Source organism: Podarcis vaucheri (assembly GCF_965113315.1).
Source record: "Podarcis vaucheri genome assembly, chromosome: 16".
Lineage (NCBI taxonomy): Eukaryota > Metazoa > Chordata > Lepidosauria > Squamata > Lacertidae > Podarcis > Podarcis vaucheri.
This window is the reverse complement of record NC_138754.1, coordinates 21,285,995-21,304,848: the sequence shown is the minus strand read 5'-3', so window position 1 is coordinate 21,304,848 and position 18,854 is coordinate 21,285,995. Positions and strand designations below refer to the sequence as shown.

At 48.1% G+C, this 18,854-nt stretch overlaps 1 protein-coding gene across 1 annotated transcript; it reads right to left on the bottom strand.

Moving 5' to 3' along the window:
• Window positions 1–1,729: 1,729 nt before the first annotated feature.
• Window positions 1,730–18,550, bottom strand: TBX3 (T-box transcription factor 3). Its single transcript, XM_082202892.1, has 7 exons — window positions 17,196–18,550; window positions 15,219–15,486; window positions 13,668–13,814; window positions 10,217–10,293; window positions 8,301–8,458; window positions 5,317–6,026; window positions 1,730–3,137 (listed from the first exon to the last, which is right to left on the bottom strand). The coding sequence occupies exons 1-7, from the start codon at window positions 17,588–17,590 to the stop codon at window positions 2,700–2,702; spliced, it is 2,193 nt and encodes a 730-aa protein (XP_082059018.1). The 5' UTR covers window positions 17,591–18,550; the 3' UTR covers window positions 1,730–2,699.
• Window positions 18,551–18,854: the final 304 nt, after the last annotated feature.

The following is an 18,854-nucleotide window of genomic DNA, read 5'->3' as shown; positions in this document are numbered from 1 at the left end:
ACAATTTATCAAGGCGGGCTGCTGAGGGGCTGGCGAGCTCACAGAGCGGCGGTCTTGAGCGGTCTTATCTGCCCGTCCATTCACAAGCTGACCTTCAAAGGCTTCGCGAGGGTCGCTTAGAACTAAATCAGCGACTGAACCACGACTTCGCTGCTCCCATTGGCGGCTCTTTGGCGTTCTATAAACATTGCCCCAAATCATAAATACAGGCGATTTTGATACCCGGGGAAAAAGTTTGAAGTTTTGTTGATTCCCCGCCCTTCCCTCCTAGACTCCCATTTATTTATTTATTTTGATAAACTTATTTTTCCCCATTTTAACGGTGTTTCTCCCTTTCTCTCACACACCCCAGCTCTTCTCTATTTATTCTACAAGACTTTTAGACCAAACAATTAAACAAAAGGAGGCACTTGGCTTTTCGATCCCAACTATCTTTATTTTCCAACGCGGGGATGAAGAGACTCATATCATCCTCTGCAGTTTCCAAGGTTCAGCCGCACATAAGGGTCTACTCTGAAATAAGGCCCATTGAACTCAATGGGACTTACTCCCGGGCAAGTATGTAAAATAGGATTGCAGCCCTACGATCGGAATATAGGAGTAGGCTGGACGTCAGGTTCTTTTGAAGAAAACTTGCACCTCTCAAGTAAGAGTATTTACAATCTTAACTCGGAAGTAATTCACCTTTCAAATTATTATTAATTTTAAAAGTGTCCTTCAAACTTTTTTTTTTTAAGCGAGAAAGACACTCTCCTCGGGATATATATATATATATATATATATATATATATATATATATATTTGCTTTCGTAGATTTTCGTAGATTTTCGTAGATATATATAATTTCCACAGTAAAGGGGTGGAGGGTGGGAATCCTACAGAGCTTCCATTCTCGGACTTTTGCCATTCTGAGTCAAGAAATGCCCTGAAAGAAATCGCTAAGTTATTTATAAACCAAACCAAAGACTCCCCAGGCATATAACCGGAGGCCTAAGGATTTCAGCAACAACAACAAAATTGATATTCTAGTGATTTTAAGAGGCTTTGCTTCCTTATAGAAGGGAGGGGGGAGTTACTGGGGAGGAAATCCTTAAGAACTTTTCTATATATATTCGTTTGCCTAGCTCTTCGAACCAGACTTTGTAGCCATAGCATGGCAATGCGGACTCCCTCGAAGCAAAGGCAACATTTAGCACGAGAAAAATAAAAACTCGTTTGGAATAGATCTCGTACTGAGGAAGAGAGGGAGGAATCGATCGAGATATTTGCTTTTTAAATTGGGCAAGAATTCCAGTTCTCCCGCTATCTCTTTTTACGAACCCGCTTCAGAAGTGCTTTGTTGATTAATTAACGTACTTATTCAACCATTTCTACTGACGGTGCTTCCAGTTTTAGAAGGAAGCGAGAGCCCAGCAGTCCCACTACTGTACAATCTTTCCTTCCCCTCCCTCTCCCGGTGGATCCAGCCCTAAAATTTATTTTATTTTTGCCGTTTGCATTCTATCCCCGGTAAATAAATAACCAAAATTATGTCCCCGGTGACATAATGAATCCAGATAAAATATGACAAATGTAAACATTATATATATATTTCGCTGAGGGACTCCTGCTATCTTAATACGTTTTAAATTCTCTTCAAGGGATTTTATTTTATTTTAAATGAAAGCAACTGGAGAGAAAAAGAAAACGATAAAAGAAGACAGCGTCAGGCCTTATTTACAGACATATGTACAATATCAATAAATTAATTTTTTTAATTTCGAGTACTCATATGCCACTTATTTACAAGTTATCCATCAATTACATAAATACTTTATCCATAGTGTCCACTTCTTTCTTCCTTTCTTTTTTCTTCCTTATTATGTTTATAAACCTTGTTATTGCATATACAGTAAAGGGGGGGGAGAGCGAGTGGGGAACCGCTTCAAGGAAATTACGGCCCTTTAAAAAAATTCTCATCTTTCCAACTACATTTTAAATTGTTCCTAAGGGAAGAAGTGGAGAATAAACGTGGGGGAGGGTTAAAAAAAAAAAAGTCCCTTGGAACTTAAGCAAGCATTTTTTTTTAATTAAAAAAACTCCAAAATAATGAGGCTTAGAATGGAACATGCAAACAGAGCCTTACAGAGGCTGACAGACGTCACTCGAGTATTAAAGGGACACGCCCCTCTTTTAACAAAGATTGACATGGGCCGTGGTCAGGCTTGAACTGATATGCAAAAAGTCATTTCTCCGTTTGAAGGGGAGCAAGGGGGGGCGGGACACACCGGGGATCACTCCTCGGTGTCTTCTCCTTTCATCTCCGTTTGTTGTGTGTCGACAAGGGTAGAAACAAACAAGGGAGGGAGGCCATGGGGGTCACGTCTCCCCAGCATCCGCTGACCCCACGTGCGCACCACCGCCCCTCCAGTGGACACCACAGCCTGGTTCACAATAGCAGCTTCCAAGAGCGACCTCTCTCTCCCCCCTCTGTCCGGTTAGCGGCCTCCAGGCCCCCCGCTCCCCGCCCGCCCCCCCTGCAACCTCCAGGACAAAACCTTGCCTGGTCAGTCCCACTCAGACGTGGGAGCGGCAGTGGCGAGTTCTAGCAGGAGGCCAGAGAAATGGGGGAGGGAAGGGAAAAGAAGGGTCCCTAGCCCAGAGACTGTGGGGGGATGGAGAAGTTTTTCTGCGAGGGGGCCTTCCTCCTCTCCCCACCTCTAGGGCGACCCACTCCGGGCTCTGTCGCCTTTCGATTCCAAGCCACTCACTAGACGCTGGATGTTCTGCAGCTCGCTGGTGGCTTCCTTGTCGACCTTCGGCGACAGCGAGACGGCCGAGCCGGAGGAGAGGGTGGAAGAGCGGCTGTTCAGCTCGGAGCCGGAGTCCAAGGCTCCTGAGGCCGGGCTGGATGCCAAGGCGCCCGCTTTGCCTTCCGCCCCGCCGACCATGGAGGGCAGGGCTGTGGTGAGAAGGCTGCTGCTGTCCGGTAAGGGCACCGGGATGGAGTAAGGGCTGTAGCGCAGGCGAGGGCGCACCGCGCTGAGGAACGGGTGGCGGTGGACGGAGCTGGTTGCTGCTGTCGAGGCGGCAGCCGCGGCTGCCATGTAGGTGTACGGGTAAGGGAAAAGGCTTCCGAAGGGGGACATAGCCAAGCCCTGCAAGAGAAGCAGCGGCCGGGTCAGTAATTGGCACAGTTAAAGGCATATACACGTTGGCGCAAGAAAACAGGCAAGAAAACACATGCACCCAAACACATAACAAATACCAACCTAGGCGAAGACGGAAAGCGAGGTTCTGTTAGGAACCAAGGGGTGGGTGGGTGTTTGTGTGTCCCCTCCCCCCCCCCCGCCGCCGCCATGCACGTGGGGAAACGCTGTAACCAGCCCCGGAGAGCCTCCGAGACGCGGTTCTCAGCCAAGCGCCGTTTCATTCCCTGGCGCCGGGACCAGCAGTTCGAAGCGCGAGGGCCCGGAGCCAAGCTGGAGCTCCATTTATTTAAAATATCCCTTTTCAATCATCTGTCTTCTCAAGGTGCTGAGCACCCTCAGCTGCCATTCCAACCGCGGGAGTCAACACCTCGAGAGGAAAGAGACGGGGGGGGGTGGAGATAGAAAAGCCTCTGCGCTCTCCCTCCCTCTCTCTCGGACAAAACGCCTTTTGGGAAAGGAAATGTTGACATCGCTTTCAAGCGAGTCAAAAACTCTTTAGCTTGTAAAATGTGGTCGGAGCGAGCTATGGAGGATGGCCTGTCCTATTCAAGAGCTCCAGAGAACCCTTGCATAGGTGGATGTTCTGTCGTCTATTCCCTATACTGTACGCCCTTTCCCTCATCCTGACGAACGCCTGTTGAGCTTCAGTTTAAGTGTGTATGAGAGCGAGCGCGTTTGTGTTGGGGAGAGAGCTAGGGCGTTTGTGTGCACGTGAGAGTGTTGAAATTATATTTAGTCAGTAAACGAAGCACCTCGCTTTCCCTCTGATACCGGCCTTTGCCAGAGCAGAGCTGCACCCAAATCCCCTCTTTCGGTCTTAATATTCACGGGCTGAACTTGCAGCTCTCTCCCTCTGTCCCCTTCCTCACAAGGTTGTTGTGAGGATGGAACAGAATAACCCACCTAGGCTGCCCGGAGTTCCTTAGAGGTTGTTTTAAAAGAGGGAAATAATAATAATAATGCCCTTAAAAAGAAACCCCAGGAACGCGCGCAGGCGCGCAGAATTTGAAAGCCGAAGCTTTAAAAAGTCTGATCTGAAATGGCTCCGGTCTAGATGATTTTAGCGGTGAGTGGGAAGGTGGGAGTGACAGGGCATGCTTGCATACTTTTCTCTCTTCTGCGAATAAAGAATCCATCTGAACTCTTTTAAACATGTCACCGAAGAGTCTATACTAAAACAGACACACACACAATAATCTTCCTCTAGCTCACTCCTTAGGACCACCATCGCAGGAGAAATGAAACACAGGGAGTTGTCTTACGCAGAGCCAGACCCTTAGTCCATCTAGCTCCCTATTGTCTACACTGACTGGCAGCTGCTCTCCAGAACTTCGGGCGGGGTATACTTCCTGGCCCTACCTTCACAAACTAGGAATTGAACCCAGGACTTTCTGCAGACGCTCTGCCACTGAGAAATGCAGGCCTCCTTAGTTAGACCATTGGGGCACCTACATCAAGACTACCTACCCTAATTGGCAGCGGTTTCAAGAGTTCAGGCAGCGCTACCCGGAGATGCAGGAATGGAACCTAAAGTCTTGCGTATGCAAACCCGATGCTCTACCGCCCAGCTACGACCCTTCGCCTGAAATCCATTAGAGGATTGTTGTTGGAACAAGACGGGGGTGCCACCTTGAATAAAATACGGGGGGCATAGGAGTAGCCATGGGCTGAAGGAGGGCAGTTGCCCCCCCCAATCAAGTAAGTAAATAAAAAAATAAATACTTAACTAACTGACCAATTGTGTCGCTGATAATTTGGTTCTGCCGAACATAAAGCCCCCCCCCCTCAAAAAAATAAATCCTGGCTACGCCCGTGGGGGGCAAGTAAGCCCTGCCCTGCATAATAGATCACATGGCGCCGCGCACGGACCCCATTTGAATGACAATGCCTATCAACTTTCGGGAGGCCCCCTCAAATATTTTATTGGGGGGGTAAGACCCCTCGGCCCCTAGGACTCGGCTCCAATGGACAAGATAAAGAATGGGGGCGGGGACGGGGAGAAAGGGGAACTCCCGGGTAATGATCTGCCTCAATAGATTCCCAAATAGCTTCTGCCTTAGTGAGGGGAGAACTCACACCCGGGCGGAAAAGAAAAAAATTCTACACATCCACCGCAATAATTTACCTGCGAGGCCAGGACGTGCTGTTGCAGATGAAAAGGTAAAGCCGCCGCCGCCGCTGCAGCCGCTGCTGACGCTCCGGATAATCCCTGAGCCGCCGCCGTGGCCATCACCGTATTGTCCAGCCCGGTAACTCCTGCCGAGGCCCCGGAGACTGTAGCCAGCAGGGGGCCCATCCCGGCCATGCTGGAGAAGGCGCCGCCCATGGCGAACTGGCTGGGGTGGAGGAGCAGAGGGTGCCCGTTGCTCAGCGGGTTGAAGAACTGCTGCCCCCCGGCCAGCCCATGGGAGAACGCCAGGTTGGACAAGTGGCCCTGGTGGGCGAGGTGGGCAGCGCTGTCCGTCTGGACCGTCAGCGGGGCGAAGGGCTCTTTGGCCAGGCCCCTGCAGTCCTCCCTCGAGGGGCTTTTCACCTCCTCCCCGCCGAGGCCCCGGGTGCTGGAGGAGATGGTGGCCGGGCTGTGCCGAGCTGAGTCTGCGGGAGCCTTGGGGGCGCTCTCCCGGCTGCCTCTGCCGCCTGCCGAGTCCGGGGGGAAGAGGGTCACTTTGGAGGGGCTGCTCTTCTCCCGTGGGTCTCCTCCTCCTCCGGAGCCCGAGGAGCTACTGTTGGTGGCAATGGCAGCCGTGGTGGTGGAGATCTTCCCGGAGGAGTCGTTGGCCTCCGAGGGGTCGTCTTTGCTTTCCGTGTCGCTTTCCCCCTCGCTGGGACACAGATCTGGGGGCCGGAAAGAAGGGAGAGGGTCAGTCGGAGAGCAAATACGATGGAGCCGTTGCTCAGCCAGGCTCCTCTTCTCCTGTCCTGGGAGGTCCAGAACGCACCCCTTGGAGCTGAACCCCTCTCGTTTTGGAGGCACAGCTCAATGCAAATAAAATACTAATTCCAAGCGTGCGCGCGTGTGTACACACACACATACACAAATACATACACACAAGCACACTTACCCTGCCAGCCTTCTGTCTGACCTGGAATATACACCCTCCACCCCTCTAAATCTTATATATATTGGCCTACTATTCCTAAAGACTTTAGCTGAGCTATCGCCAGTTGACTTCAGTTCAGTCCACTATCTTAGGGGGGGTGGCATCTCTGCAGGTAGAAAAGTAGCCTATCACGGTTCTAGCCTTGCCTGTTCCCCTAACCTAAACATTTTTTTATTCGGTGGAATTCCTTCTTCCTTCCCCACCCCTTGGTGAAGCGTTCCATCATGTTTACCGCCTCTGAAGGAAGGACTACTAGACGAATTCAAACAGACTTGTTTGGAGCTGAGCTTCCCAAATGTTAGGTTGATACACGCAAGTAAGCCTATTCCCCCTCCCGTCTGGTATCCAGCTTCACTTTATCTCCTTGTTTCCACAATAAACGTCCAACTGAAGTGGGTGAGGGAGAGAGGAGAGGCTTGGGGGCTGGAGGAGGATCATATTAATTCCCCAGCTTTTATTTCTCCCAGGTTTTTATTCCCCTCTCCTGTGCTCTGTTGGAACATCTCACCTCCTTCCCAACGCAAGGGAAAGTTAAACGTTTAGGGTCTGGCTTCTCTCTAGCCTCAGACACAGGGCCTGCGTACATGAGCTTGAAATCCCCTGCCATTTGTTTTCTGCTTTCACAGGGCAGGCCCCTGAGAGAACCAAAGTTCAAGCAATTTTTTCGGTAACAAATGAGAGGGTTAAAAAGAAAAAAAAGGGTGCATTCCATCTGACAAGAGCATGGCAAAGTCCAGGGCTTTCAAAAGTATGTGTTTTTAAGGCTGCAATCCTATGCACACTTTCTTGAGAAGACCAGCGCACCATCTGGAACATGACTCAGGACACCCGATTGAATTCAATGGGGCTTACTTCCACCAAAGTGGGGATAAGATGGGCTGCCTTAAAGTAACTTGAAGACTTCCATGTACATATGCAAGTGTAGGGTTCCTTGGAAGCCGCTTAACTCCCATTACAGCCCATAGGTTTGTGGAATGAAGGGAGAACAGGAGAGATAATTTGACCCAGGCTGTGCCTTCCTCCTGCCTGTTCTCCTTTAGAGTCAGGAAAACAAAGGGAGCCTTTTCGTAAACTCTTTAAGGGAGCTAGCTATATTAGCATCTTGAACCCAAAGCTTCAGAGAGCCTTGTGGCATTTTAAAGATGCATGTACACTTTATGACATTAGTTTCCCACATTTTCTCCAGGCAGCTCAAGGTGACGCACACGATTCACCCCCTCCCCATTTCATCCCCACAACAACAACTCTGTGAGGTAGGCTAGGCTGAGAGAAAGTGATTGGTCCATGGTCACCCAGCAAGCTTCCTGGCTGGGGGGGGGGGTATAAGAATACCCTGGTATCCCAGATTCCAGTCTAGTGCTCTAGCCACTACAGCACACTGCGTCTGATGAAATGAGTCTGATGAAGCGTTGTCCTCAAAAGCATAGGAAATTTCTTGATTTTTTAAATGGATAATTTTTTTTGTCTGTCTTTTCCCTTGTTGCAAAATCCCAGTAAGGTTTTGAATAGATTGGTTGCAGGAGGTTTCCCCTCCACCTTAATAAGAAATTCCAATATGCACATGAATGGATTGGTTGCAGGGTTCCGCCACTCCCCCCCCCCTTATTCAGAAATTCCAATATGGTTATGAATGGACTGGTTGCAGTTTTGAACTTTTGCCCCGTGGTCTGCCTTTGCTCTGAAGCTTTAGTCAGTGTTGGCTGACTCTGTACAAACCACAGAAGAAATATAGATACAGGGCGGAAAGGAGAAAAGTGTTTCCCCCCCTCCTATTTAAAAATGTCTGGAGCGATTTCAAAATTGGGTTTATTTTATTTTTCGAAACTTTTCCCCCTCTTTCCAACAGAAAGCTGATCTTCAGCCAAACTCCCTTCAAATGCTGCCTCCCCCGACCAACCCCCCCCCGGAAATGTTAATAATCCAGAAATAGAAAGGAGGGGGGAGGGAAAATGGGGGGGTGCACAGGGAGTGGGGGGGAGGGGCAAAGGCAAGTAGGGAGCTACCTCACCTTTGAGATTAGATGTGCCCACAGTGGATACTGCAGGGGAGGTTGACTGGGCAAAGCATTTGAAAGCTGTCTGCTCACTTGAGGACTCGTCTGACGTCCCATTTTCTTTCTTCTGCCTCTCATCATAGACTCGCATGGACTGGAGGGTCAGTTGCTTCCTGGAGAAAAGTTGCTTGGTTTAAAAGTCGCTGGAGAAGGGAGCAAACTCTCAAACACATACCACACGCTCCAGACCATAATAACTCTCTAAATCAAATCAGCTGGCACCGCAACAGACTGTTTACAAAAGAAAAAACCATTCAGGCCAATGGATGAGGAAAGATGTCCAACGGAATCAAACAGGATTTTTTAAAATAAATAAATAAATATGGTTGCGATCCCTGCGGATATATGCTTATCATCGAAGCCAGGCTTGCCCAGCCTACTGGCCTGGCACTAGAGTCGCAAAGGGTTTCTAGGCAAGTCAGCCTGTTTTAAGAAAGGGGTTCTGTGCACCACAGTGTTATTTACTTCGGACGATGCCCCCAAAGGTCAACAGGCCTTTCTGAAGATCAAAGGGCCTTTGGCGTCAGTTCAGTGGAAAGAAGGCGGGTTTCTCAAGGAGTAAGAGAATTTCAAGTTTCAGGTTTGGAGCTGGTGATTCTGGAAGCCAAAGACAATTCTTTTGGAAAGAAGACCATTCCTTTTCCAAGGGGAAGTGTTTAGGTAGAACTTTGAAGAGAAGAACTTGAATGAGTTGCCATCAGAGCATGGCAAGGACAACTTCCATATGATATTAATATTCTTCTTCATGTCTAGATGTAATCTCAGAAATCCAAAAATGTTTAGAGAAACTAAACATCTGATAGGGAACAGCTGATCTCCTCAGAGTTTGGGAAGAGTGAAAAATTGGTGGAGGCAGAGCAAATCTGTGACTAAATGAAGAGTTGAGCTGGGTTGGGTGAGTTTGGGGCAACCATAGTCCAGCAACGATCAGCTGTTCAAAGTTGCTGGACTATTCCTGGGATATCTGACTTTTTAATGGATACTAGGAAGTTATTGTTCAGTTTATTTTTAATTTGAAGAGAGGAATTATGAATAATGCTTGCAGGAGCCAGCTCTCTCCCTGATCCCTAAATGTATGAGTATCTGTAAAATCAAAATTAAATACTGGGCACCTTTCAAGTTGAAATGAAGCAATTGGTTTTAAAATTGAAAGCAGGAATTTTAAATAAGGAGGTCTTAAATGGGGCTTCAAAATACAGGCTGAGTCATTGCAGATTTTAGGGGAATTGTTTTTTTTTTAACTTGACATTTTTTTGCTCCTTACTCAAAACATAGAAATATTTCCCTTTGAAGAGTGCCTTCCAAAACAAATATCCACACCCACTTACCCTGCCCTGAATGTGTATTGTGCAAAGATAGCACACACAGGAAAGCTCCTCTGACTCTAAGAAAGGCTAAGAGATGCTTGTTTTCCTCTTCACTGACGCTACCTGCTGTTAAAACACCCCTTGGAAGGAACTCAAGGCTTACTTCAATTTAAATGCATGCAGGATCAGGTTAGTGCAACGTCTCATTAGAATATGGCTTTGGGTAAACTACTGCCAGCCACTCCCTCTCCACAGCCTCTTGTGTTCCGCATTTCGACAATGGCAAACACGTGTCCTAAGCTGTGTACGTCTCCCTTGGGTGGCAGTGAACACACCTTTGGGCGTTTACAAATATCACTTTCTAAAAAAAGATTCCACTAAGGCTAGGAACCCTCCCTCCCTCCCTCCCTCCCTCCCTCCACCAACACTCATCCCAATGAGAGTTTGTGTGTTTTAAAGATCCTTGAACAGACCCTACAATAGGAGCATTTCAAAACCAGACTGAACCACGCTAATAGCAAGTTGGACAGACACCCCACACTCTACTGCGACAGCCCCCCTTACCTTTTCTCTCGCCTCCCATTCCCTGTGTCTCGAAAGCCTTTGGCAAACGGGTTGTTGTCGATCTTTAACTGAGTTATCTATTTTTACATTAAAAAAGAAAGGAGAAAAAAAAATAAATGAAATGAAATAATGCGTAAGAACGGAATATCAAACGGATCCAGATTTTCAGGGGGGCATGGTTTAATGGTTGGGCCACTGGAAAAGGTGCAGGGAAAAAATCTGGTCCTAAATATTTGACTCTGGAAACCAGGAGAAAACTCAGTAAGTAACCAGCTCTCGGTGTGCAAGGATCAAAGCGAAATGCGTTAGTTCAGTGGGAGAACAACTGTTTTGCATGCAGAAGGTCCCAGGTTCAATCCCCGGGACTCCCGGCTAGAAATCCTGGAGAGCAGCTGCCAGTCAGTGTAGACAACACTGAGGTGGCTGGACCAACGGCCTGACTCTATAAATAAGGCAGCTTTCTGAGGTGGTGAAACCCTGGATGGAGGAAGGGTGTGATCGAAGCACAGAAAATAAAGGTTATGTTCCAGCCTATTGAACCTCTAATTTCATAGTCCAACCCAGGTGGGGTATTTCACCTGTGCATGCCCTTACTCAAAGCAAGGGGAATAATGCAGGGGGGCCTAGACAGCTTTCATCCCAAACTATGCCTCAAAGTTTCTTTCCAAAAGCCCCAAGCAACACCCTTAGCAGAAGACCCACAAACTGAACCATGTGACATTGTTACAGCCAAGAGCCCAGGATCCTAGGGCTGTCCCCCCCCCTACAAGGCAGCATGAAAGACCATTTTCATGCACCTCTGCCAGTCCAATTGCAGCGGCTGGTTGCCTCAGCCTTAGTGTGTGTGTGTGTTGAGGGGGGAACCCTGGCGGAGGAATGAGTGGAACGTGCCGCCCTGGCTATCCATTAAAGTTATGTTTCAGTTTCAACTCTTTACCTGCCATAATTAAACCGCAAAGGAATGGTGGTCACCCGCTTGCTATAATAAAATACTTTATGTAATTACCGTCCACGGGCCACGTGCTTGTGTGTGTGTGTGTGTGTGTGTGTGTGTGTGTGCGTGCGTGCACACAGTGCTGGAGGTTGAGGAGGGGGGCCGAGCCCTGAATAAATACTATGCAAACATATTACAGGCATGTTGCTCCCCCCTCACCTCTGCAAACTCTTAAAAGGATGGGTGGGAGGAAATCAGCAACAACTGCACGTTGTTGCTTTTTCCTTTCCTTTTCAAGATTGCAATGCCCTTTTCTCTCTGCAAGGATCCGGCCCATGTCCAGCGCTTTCGGCTTTCAAAGAAATCACTGGGTGCACAAAGTTCGGCACCTGCTTAATTTTTGAAATCATTGCTGCCACCTCTTTTAAAGCAGGAGATACTGGGCTGTCCCTTTGGGTGGGAAGATGAGCCCAAAGTTTTGATCTCACACTCTCCCCTTTCTAAGTTTAGGCTACAATCCTCTGCACCCTTAGTTTGAAGGGATACCCACTGAGCACAGTGGGACATGCTAAGGATTAAACATGCATAGGATTCCTTCGCCTTATCAATTTTCTACAGAAGTGCAAAGACCTTTTGAGATGGGGGGCGAGAGGGGTTATATACAGCCACAGTGCATGTCATATGTATACAATATTATATGCTATATAATAACATAACATAATATAAAATATTACATATGTGTAATGTGAAACTCACTGTCCCTCCTGTCTCTTTCTTTCTTTCTTTCTTTCTTTCTTTCTTTCTTTCTTTCTTTCTCTCTCTCTCTCTCTCTCTCTCTCTCTCTCTCTCTCTCTCTCTCACACACACACACACACACACACACATATACAGAGAGAGATTCCACACACACCTCCCCTGACTCCTTTGGCCAGGCCCTGAGATCTGTTCCCCTAGCGATTAAAAAACAGGAGCAAAACGCAAGAAAATGACCCATGTCAGGGAGTCAATCCATTACTTTCCAATTGCTCAGAAAGTGCTTAATGAAGGCGACGGGGGCCGCCTAGGTGAGCGCTGGAATGCGGGTTCTCTGACCTCTTGCGAGAGATCGCTCGAGATAACGCCAGGAAAGAGGGGGCCTTTGGCTCCATTACAACACCGCTTTCACACGCCATTGCAGGGCAGTCGGACAAGGGGCTTCTCCCTCGGATAGGGATGAGAAAGGCTTCCGCGGGCCGAGCACGGGGCTAATTCAGTCAAGCGAGATCCGCTCGCCCCAGAGGAGAGCGAGCCTCCTTTGTCTCTCCCTCCCCAACACACCTCGGAGACGGTATCAAACAAAAGTTCTGTTAAGCGGCTAGTCCCTAGCACGTTTGACTTCTTCGTGGGGCCTCCTCAAGCCAAGCCTCGATTTCCCAACAGGAGCAGAAACACGGCATCAGATCCCTCTCCCTCCCACCTCCAAGGCACACGCTTTCGTCCAACACCATATCCTGCCAACTTCCACCGCGATCCTGAGTTCAGGCACGAGCCACATTGATTTCAGGAGAGCTAAACTGTCCAAGGAGCTCCGCCAGGAGAATTAAGCGCGCGCGCACACACACACACTTTCAAAGTACACACTGGGGTTTCCATCTTGCAGCGCTGCCAAAGCTCCATAAACCACCGCACTCGAGTTTGGGAATCCAAATACCAAAAGTACTAATTTCATTTTTATTTTTTTTTCCCCTCGCTGTAAATGAAACTAAGGCTGGCTAGTCGAAGTCTCCCGGGTCCTTCGCCTTGAATTCATTACCATAAATTTAGACTGCGCCAAGCTCCCAGTTAGACCACTTTGGTGGGCAAGGCGGCCTCCCGCAAACAGGAGTCCTGGTGATAATTGAGGATAGGGTATCTTTAACAACTACACCTCTCTCCTCACCCCATCCTCAAATCAGAATGGGCCATGTCCTTCCTATTAAACACTGCTAGGTGCTAAAAGCATATTTCTTTCCCCTGCCCCTTAAAAAAAACCAACCCTACTCCAAAACTATTAATAAAAACACTGCAGTATAAAGTGGGTGGGTGGATAATATGAACCAGACCTACATTTGGGGCCCTAGTTGCCCCTGTTGTTGTTGTATTTTTAAGTAAATTAATGTATGGTCTGATTAGGGTTCTGTTTCCTCGAAAATCACATTTGCACACCGAAAGAGAAAGTCGGATCTCTTTTTAAAGCGCTCTCTCTTTCTCTCACACTACAAACACATCTATTTTCCTCTCCACCACCTCTTACTAGTTTTCTCTGAATACACTGAATACCGAAAATTAGAACAATTTTAATTCCTTCTTTTAACTTTCTTTCTGAAGTGGCCGAAGTGATAGGTTTTTTTGGGGGGGCGCGCTAGGAGACAAGGCCCAATTTTTTAATGCCAAATCAGATCATGATCAGAGGCTCAAGATCACCCATCTCTCTCGCCACCCCCTACCCACCTCTCCACCTCATTCCCTTAAATGCGTTCCACAGCGACTCTTTCTTACCTTATCGTTCTGATACGCAGTCACCGCAATGAATTCTGTCTCGGGGAAAACGTAAGTGCGGAAGGTGCTGTAAGGCAGTTTCAGAATATCATTGGCCCGGACGATGTGGAACCGAGGCTGGTACTTGTGCATGGAGTTCAATATGGTCTGCGTGTGCGGGAGACGGGGGGGGGTCAGAGACAGACAGACAAGCAGGAACATCCAGACTCAGTCAAAACGAAAGGAGGAACATCAGCAAAGCCTGAATTTAGGCCTTCAAATCCTAGCCGCCCTCTTTCTTTCTTTCTTTCTTTCTTTCTTCCCTCCCTTCTTCTGCACATCTAGAACCACCGTTGCTTGGAAATATTTTGCTTTAAAATAATACTACCAATCATAATAATTGTCTTCCAACCCAGTAGGAGAGAGAGCTAAGCCCAGGTCATTAGTTGACTGGCGTGGAGATGTAAAGGAAGCGCGAGGGAGCGGAGTGGTTTTCTGAGCGAGCTCCAAGCGGGCCAAGGGGGGGGGGGGAGAGAGAGAGCGAGCTGAGGCTTTTCAGGAAAATCAGCCAAGGCCAGCCAAGCTGAAACGAGGATCTCCCCGTTTCTTCCTTTTTCCTTCCCAAGAAAACCTCGCCAGAAGGAATGACCTCATTTTCTGCACTTCGCTGGAGGAGCTGCCTTGCCCGAAAGTTCACTTTCCTATCTGTACACAGACAGGGATGTGAATAGAGGAAAGGAAATAATAATAATACTGTAAAGCGACCCGAGCTTAAACATGGGTCTAAGTCGGTTAGGAGAGGGATAAAATCCGGCTGGAACCCCAAGGAAATCTATTTTAATTTGAGTGGTTTGGGGTGGGTTTTTTTGGTGGTGGGGAGGTGTATTTATTTCCTGTCACCCCTTTTCCCTCTTCTCTCCTCCACCTCCCTATTTTTTATCTGCACCCTGTGCCCCCCCCCCCCAATTCTGCAACTGGCTGGCTCTTAAATCAGTTTTGCCCTAGAAAAGTTATAAAACAAACCCCAGATTTGCTGGAGTTAAGCTGCTTTCTTTCCTACTCTCCCTCCCTGCGATTTAACTAGAGTTCGGATCCTGCCCATTTAGAGCTGAATCGGAGCAAGAGTGCAGGATTTATTTATTTTTGCCCCGGAAGTTTCCTAATTAGATTTATAACATTGGAAAGGGAACGATTACCCTCATCCTGCGATGCCTCCCCGCTTTCCCTCCCTGAAACACATGCACACAGAAACCAATTATGATATTATTATAAGCAGATCGACCAAAGTGCCCAAATATGAAGTCATTTCTCGCCCCCCTCCCTTCTTTTAGAAATCTGGAAGGGATCGAAATCAAACGTCAGTCTCTTTGGGCCTCTGCAAAGCTTTTTTAGCGAATAGGTTTCAAACCCACCAATCCCTGCAGCGTGACCGAGGGTTGATCTAAGCTGATCTCTCCACCTTGCAAATATATGTTTTGCTTTGTTTTAAACGCGTGGTGTTTGTAAGCGGGGGCGGCGTTTAAAGAACCAGGAGGTTAAGTTACAGGGGGGAATAAATTAAAAATCACTCACAAATCCGTGTTTGTCCGAAATGTTATTAGTCAGTTTAAGTTTGTGGAAAGTCACGACTTTAGACATCCACTGTTCTCCGGTCGCCGGGCTATCTGGATGGATATACATTCTCTTTGGCATTTCAGGGTCGGCTTTCCCGGCCACCATCCACCGGGAATTGTGGAATTTATATCTACAATCGTCAGCCGCCACTATGTCCATCAACAAAATATATTTGGCCTTCTTATCCAGGCCAGTACACCTCACTTTAAAGGGTGGAAACATTCTCCTAGAGACAGAGACAGACAGAGCACAAAACAAAGAAGGCGAAGATTTTACTTATAGTAAAATATATAAATACTGTATATATTTTTTTAAAAGAGAGAATCGTCTTAGACTATCACTCAGCCGCATATTCTTGTGCAAAAGTATCCCCACCCACCCCCAACCTTAGCAAGGAACTATACTCTCAGATTCTCTCGACTGGTTGCTATTGTGCAAAATAAAAATGATAAAAGGAATCCTTTGTGAATATTCCATTTTAATTCTTTTTTTAAAAAAATTAATAAATCGCAAAATAATCTCCTTTGGTTTGGGCATGGAGGGAGACGCAGATCCGTAGTATTTAGCGTGCAACAATAGTCCAAGGCCACCGATATTGGAGAGCTTGGAAGATGGTTGCCACCCCTTCCCCAAATCCTTAAGTTGATTTCCAGATTGCAAAGGCGTGTGATTTTGTTGTAGCGAGCTGTTGAAGTCTGCAAAGCCTCCTTACAAAGTAGCTGCCCAAATAAGAAAGCAAACAGTAGATAAGCCTTCTTGGGGGGGAAACTTTGGTCACAGATCCAAAGTCTCCTTACTTTTTTTCAGCCGTCTTGGAGACTTGATTATTTTTTTAAAAGAAGTTTAAAATGAACCTGGCATCGTAAATGTGAACCTGAGGAATCTGCATCAGGGTTATATTTTCACTTTCTGCGTTGGAATGAAATAATGGCAATTGTTTCTGTAGAAATTACTATTCGTAATTTGTGAGCGGACGTTTAGGGAAAATACATAATCTGCCATATAGTTTTAAGTACAGCTTACAAACTTTTTACGGGGTAAGGAAGCCCTTCATTCCAAACGCTCTGTTTTATTATCAAGTCCAGTGCTGGAATATTTTCACTTGCTCCACAAATTTCGGGCCCTACACCTGGATTTCTCTAGCAGTTGAAATCCTGAGTTCAAAATATCCACATTTACAGAACAGCAATGTTATTTTCGGGGGTGAGGGTTCAAATGTGCTTTTAAAATTCCAGTCGAAGAGTTCCACCTCCGTATAGATTTGCTTGGAAGTAACTAGGCTGGATCTGCTTCGAGCGTGGAAAGACTTAACTGCTAAAGAAAGTCTGAGCAGGATAAAGCCTGCTTTTACGTCTGGGTATGTTTTTGCCTGGAAGTAAGCCCCATTCATTCCAACGGGTCTGGCTGCCTAGCAAAAAGTGCAGGAAATTACAGACATAACAAAGCCACGAAGGGAGCTATTGCATTTTTTATTTAAAAATTCCCGGTGCAAAATTCTGCCCAGTTTTATATGATTGCGGATATCCCACGAACACTGCGGTCAGTTCTCTCTTTGGTGTGCATAAATAAAGTGTTGCGCGGGTGCACGATTCCTGGATGCAGATATCTGTCTGTCTGTGTATCTATCATCTATCTATGCATCTATCTATCGCTAGATTCATTGCATAGATTGTGCACACACAGTATTCCCATTGTCCTTCAGGGGTTGGGTGAAGGCTTTTGCAAGCACACACGGTCAGCTGTCGCTTTCTGGATATTTTCCTAATTCCATATTAAGCTTTTTATTTTCTTGTTTGCAAGTGGAAACGATTGGTTTGCTTGGAAATCAGCTTGAGAGAAATGGGTTGGCGGGTGTATGCGGAGGTGGGGGAGGCGAGACGGAGAAGAATCCCCCCCCCAATCGTTTCCCATAGCCCAGGAGCAAATCTCCCTTACCTTCCTGACTTGGTGATTACCATCTCGGTGCCCCGCTTGTGGAACTGATCCCAGAGTTCCTTGGCTTCCAGGTGGACTTTGGGGTCGTCCTCCACCTCTTCCTCCGGCTCCAAGGTTTTCAAAGGCCTCAGGTGAGCCGCGGCTTGGTGTCCCAAAGACGAGAAAGGCATCCCGGATTCCGTCGCCCCGACTAACTGATCCATGATGGGCTTGGCCAGAGCCCCCGGCAGAGAGAGGGCGGCAGCCCCGTTGGGGGGCAACGCCAGAGCCGGGAAGAAAGGCGGCTGGTGACCCAAGACGGCGCTCATGGCGAAGTCCGGCGCCCGGTGAGGTAGGAAGGGGTGGTAAGCCATGCTGGTCCCAGGAATCACGGGCTCTCTCATGGAGAGATTCATCCAACAGCTTGCCTCGCTCCCAGCGGCCTGCCCGGACGCAGTCCTGGATCCTGGAGCGCGCGGCCCTTACGAGCTCATCGTCGGGCCACGATTCCCAGAAGAAGGAGAGAAGGAGGGAAAGGGAGGAAGAGGAGGAGGAGAGAGAGAGAGGAAGGCGAGAGGGCCGTCCGAAGAGGAGGCGAGCGACCAGGGCGGGGGGTGCCGGAGAGTGACATAGGCGAGTCACCAGAGAGTCCCAGCGCCCGAGTCGAAAGCAGGAGGCATCTTGTCACCCGGAACCCGCCAGGGTGTCTTTGCGCCTGGCTGGGAAGCTCCTTCTCCTCCTCCTCTTCCTCCTCCTCCTCAGCGATCGCTTTTTCACAAGGATTGAATTATAATGTTAAGAATGGTCGGTTTCGAAAGAGGAAGGGGTGGCGGTGGAGAAAGCAGCAGCAGCAAGGACTTCGGCCAGATTTCGCCGCTGCTTCTGGGGAAGTGCAGGGAAAAGGAACGCCTCGAAACAGAAGAAGTCACCTTCTTTCTCTGGTGGGTCTCTTGCAAACGTTGAGATCGGAAGGTTTTTTTCCCCTTCCGCTCTTTCTTATGCTTCCCCCCTCCTTATATTCAACGCCCCGCAGAAAGCTTCTGGAAAGGTGAAGTGGGTTTGTGTGCGTGTGTGCGCGTGAATGAGAGGGAGAGTAGAAGAGAAATTGTGGATCGTGGGGGGAAGCCTCTTGTTTCTAATCAGGCTCCGCGTAGCGCTAAAAGTTGGAGAGAGAGAGAGAGAGAGAGAGAGAGAGAGAGAGAGAGAGAATGCAGCTTCCGTTTTCCCCTCCCCCCACGCGGCTCGCCGTTGCCAAAGTTTGGATTCCAGAAATAAAAAAAAAATCGCCGCCGCCCGTCTCCGTCGTTCCTCCTCGGATCTCTCCTCCCTTCCTTCCCCCTGTCCTCTTTCAATTATTTTTTTTAAAATATTTTTTTTAAGCCTTAACTATAGCGATTTGCAAAACTGGGGAGCCTTGATCTCTCTTCTACGCCCTCTCAACCTCTGCAAGTTCCTGCAAGGAAGAGAGAGACAGAGAGAAAGGAGAGAGAAAGACAGAGAGAGACGGGTATGTATGTATGTGTGTGTGAGAGAGAGAGAGAGAGAGGAGGGGGGTGTTGAGAGCGAGTGGGAGAGCGAGCGAGTGCGAGAGAAGGAGCCGCGGAGGGAGAGAGCGAGCGAAAGCGGCGCTGGGCTCCAAGAATCCCCGGTGTGAGTGCGTGTGTGTCTGAGCCAGCGCGC

What these genes read in the sequence shown, in the direction of transcription:
- TBX3 (XM_082202892.1), bottom strand. Translation starts at nt 17,590, where the DNA reads ATGAATCTCTCCATGAGAGAGCCCGTGATTCCTGGGACCAGCATGGCT. An exon ending in GGGCACATCTAATCTCAAAG is followed by an intron (nt 6,027 to 8,300) that starts GTGAGGTAGCTC and finishes TCCGGCCCCCAG; the next exon opens with ATCTGTGTCCCAGCGAGGGG. An exon ending in AGCACGTCCTGGCCTCGCAG is followed by an intron (nt 3,138 to 5,316) that starts GTAAATTATTGC and finishes CTTCTCTTGCAG; the next exon opens with GGCTTGGCTATGTCCCCCTT.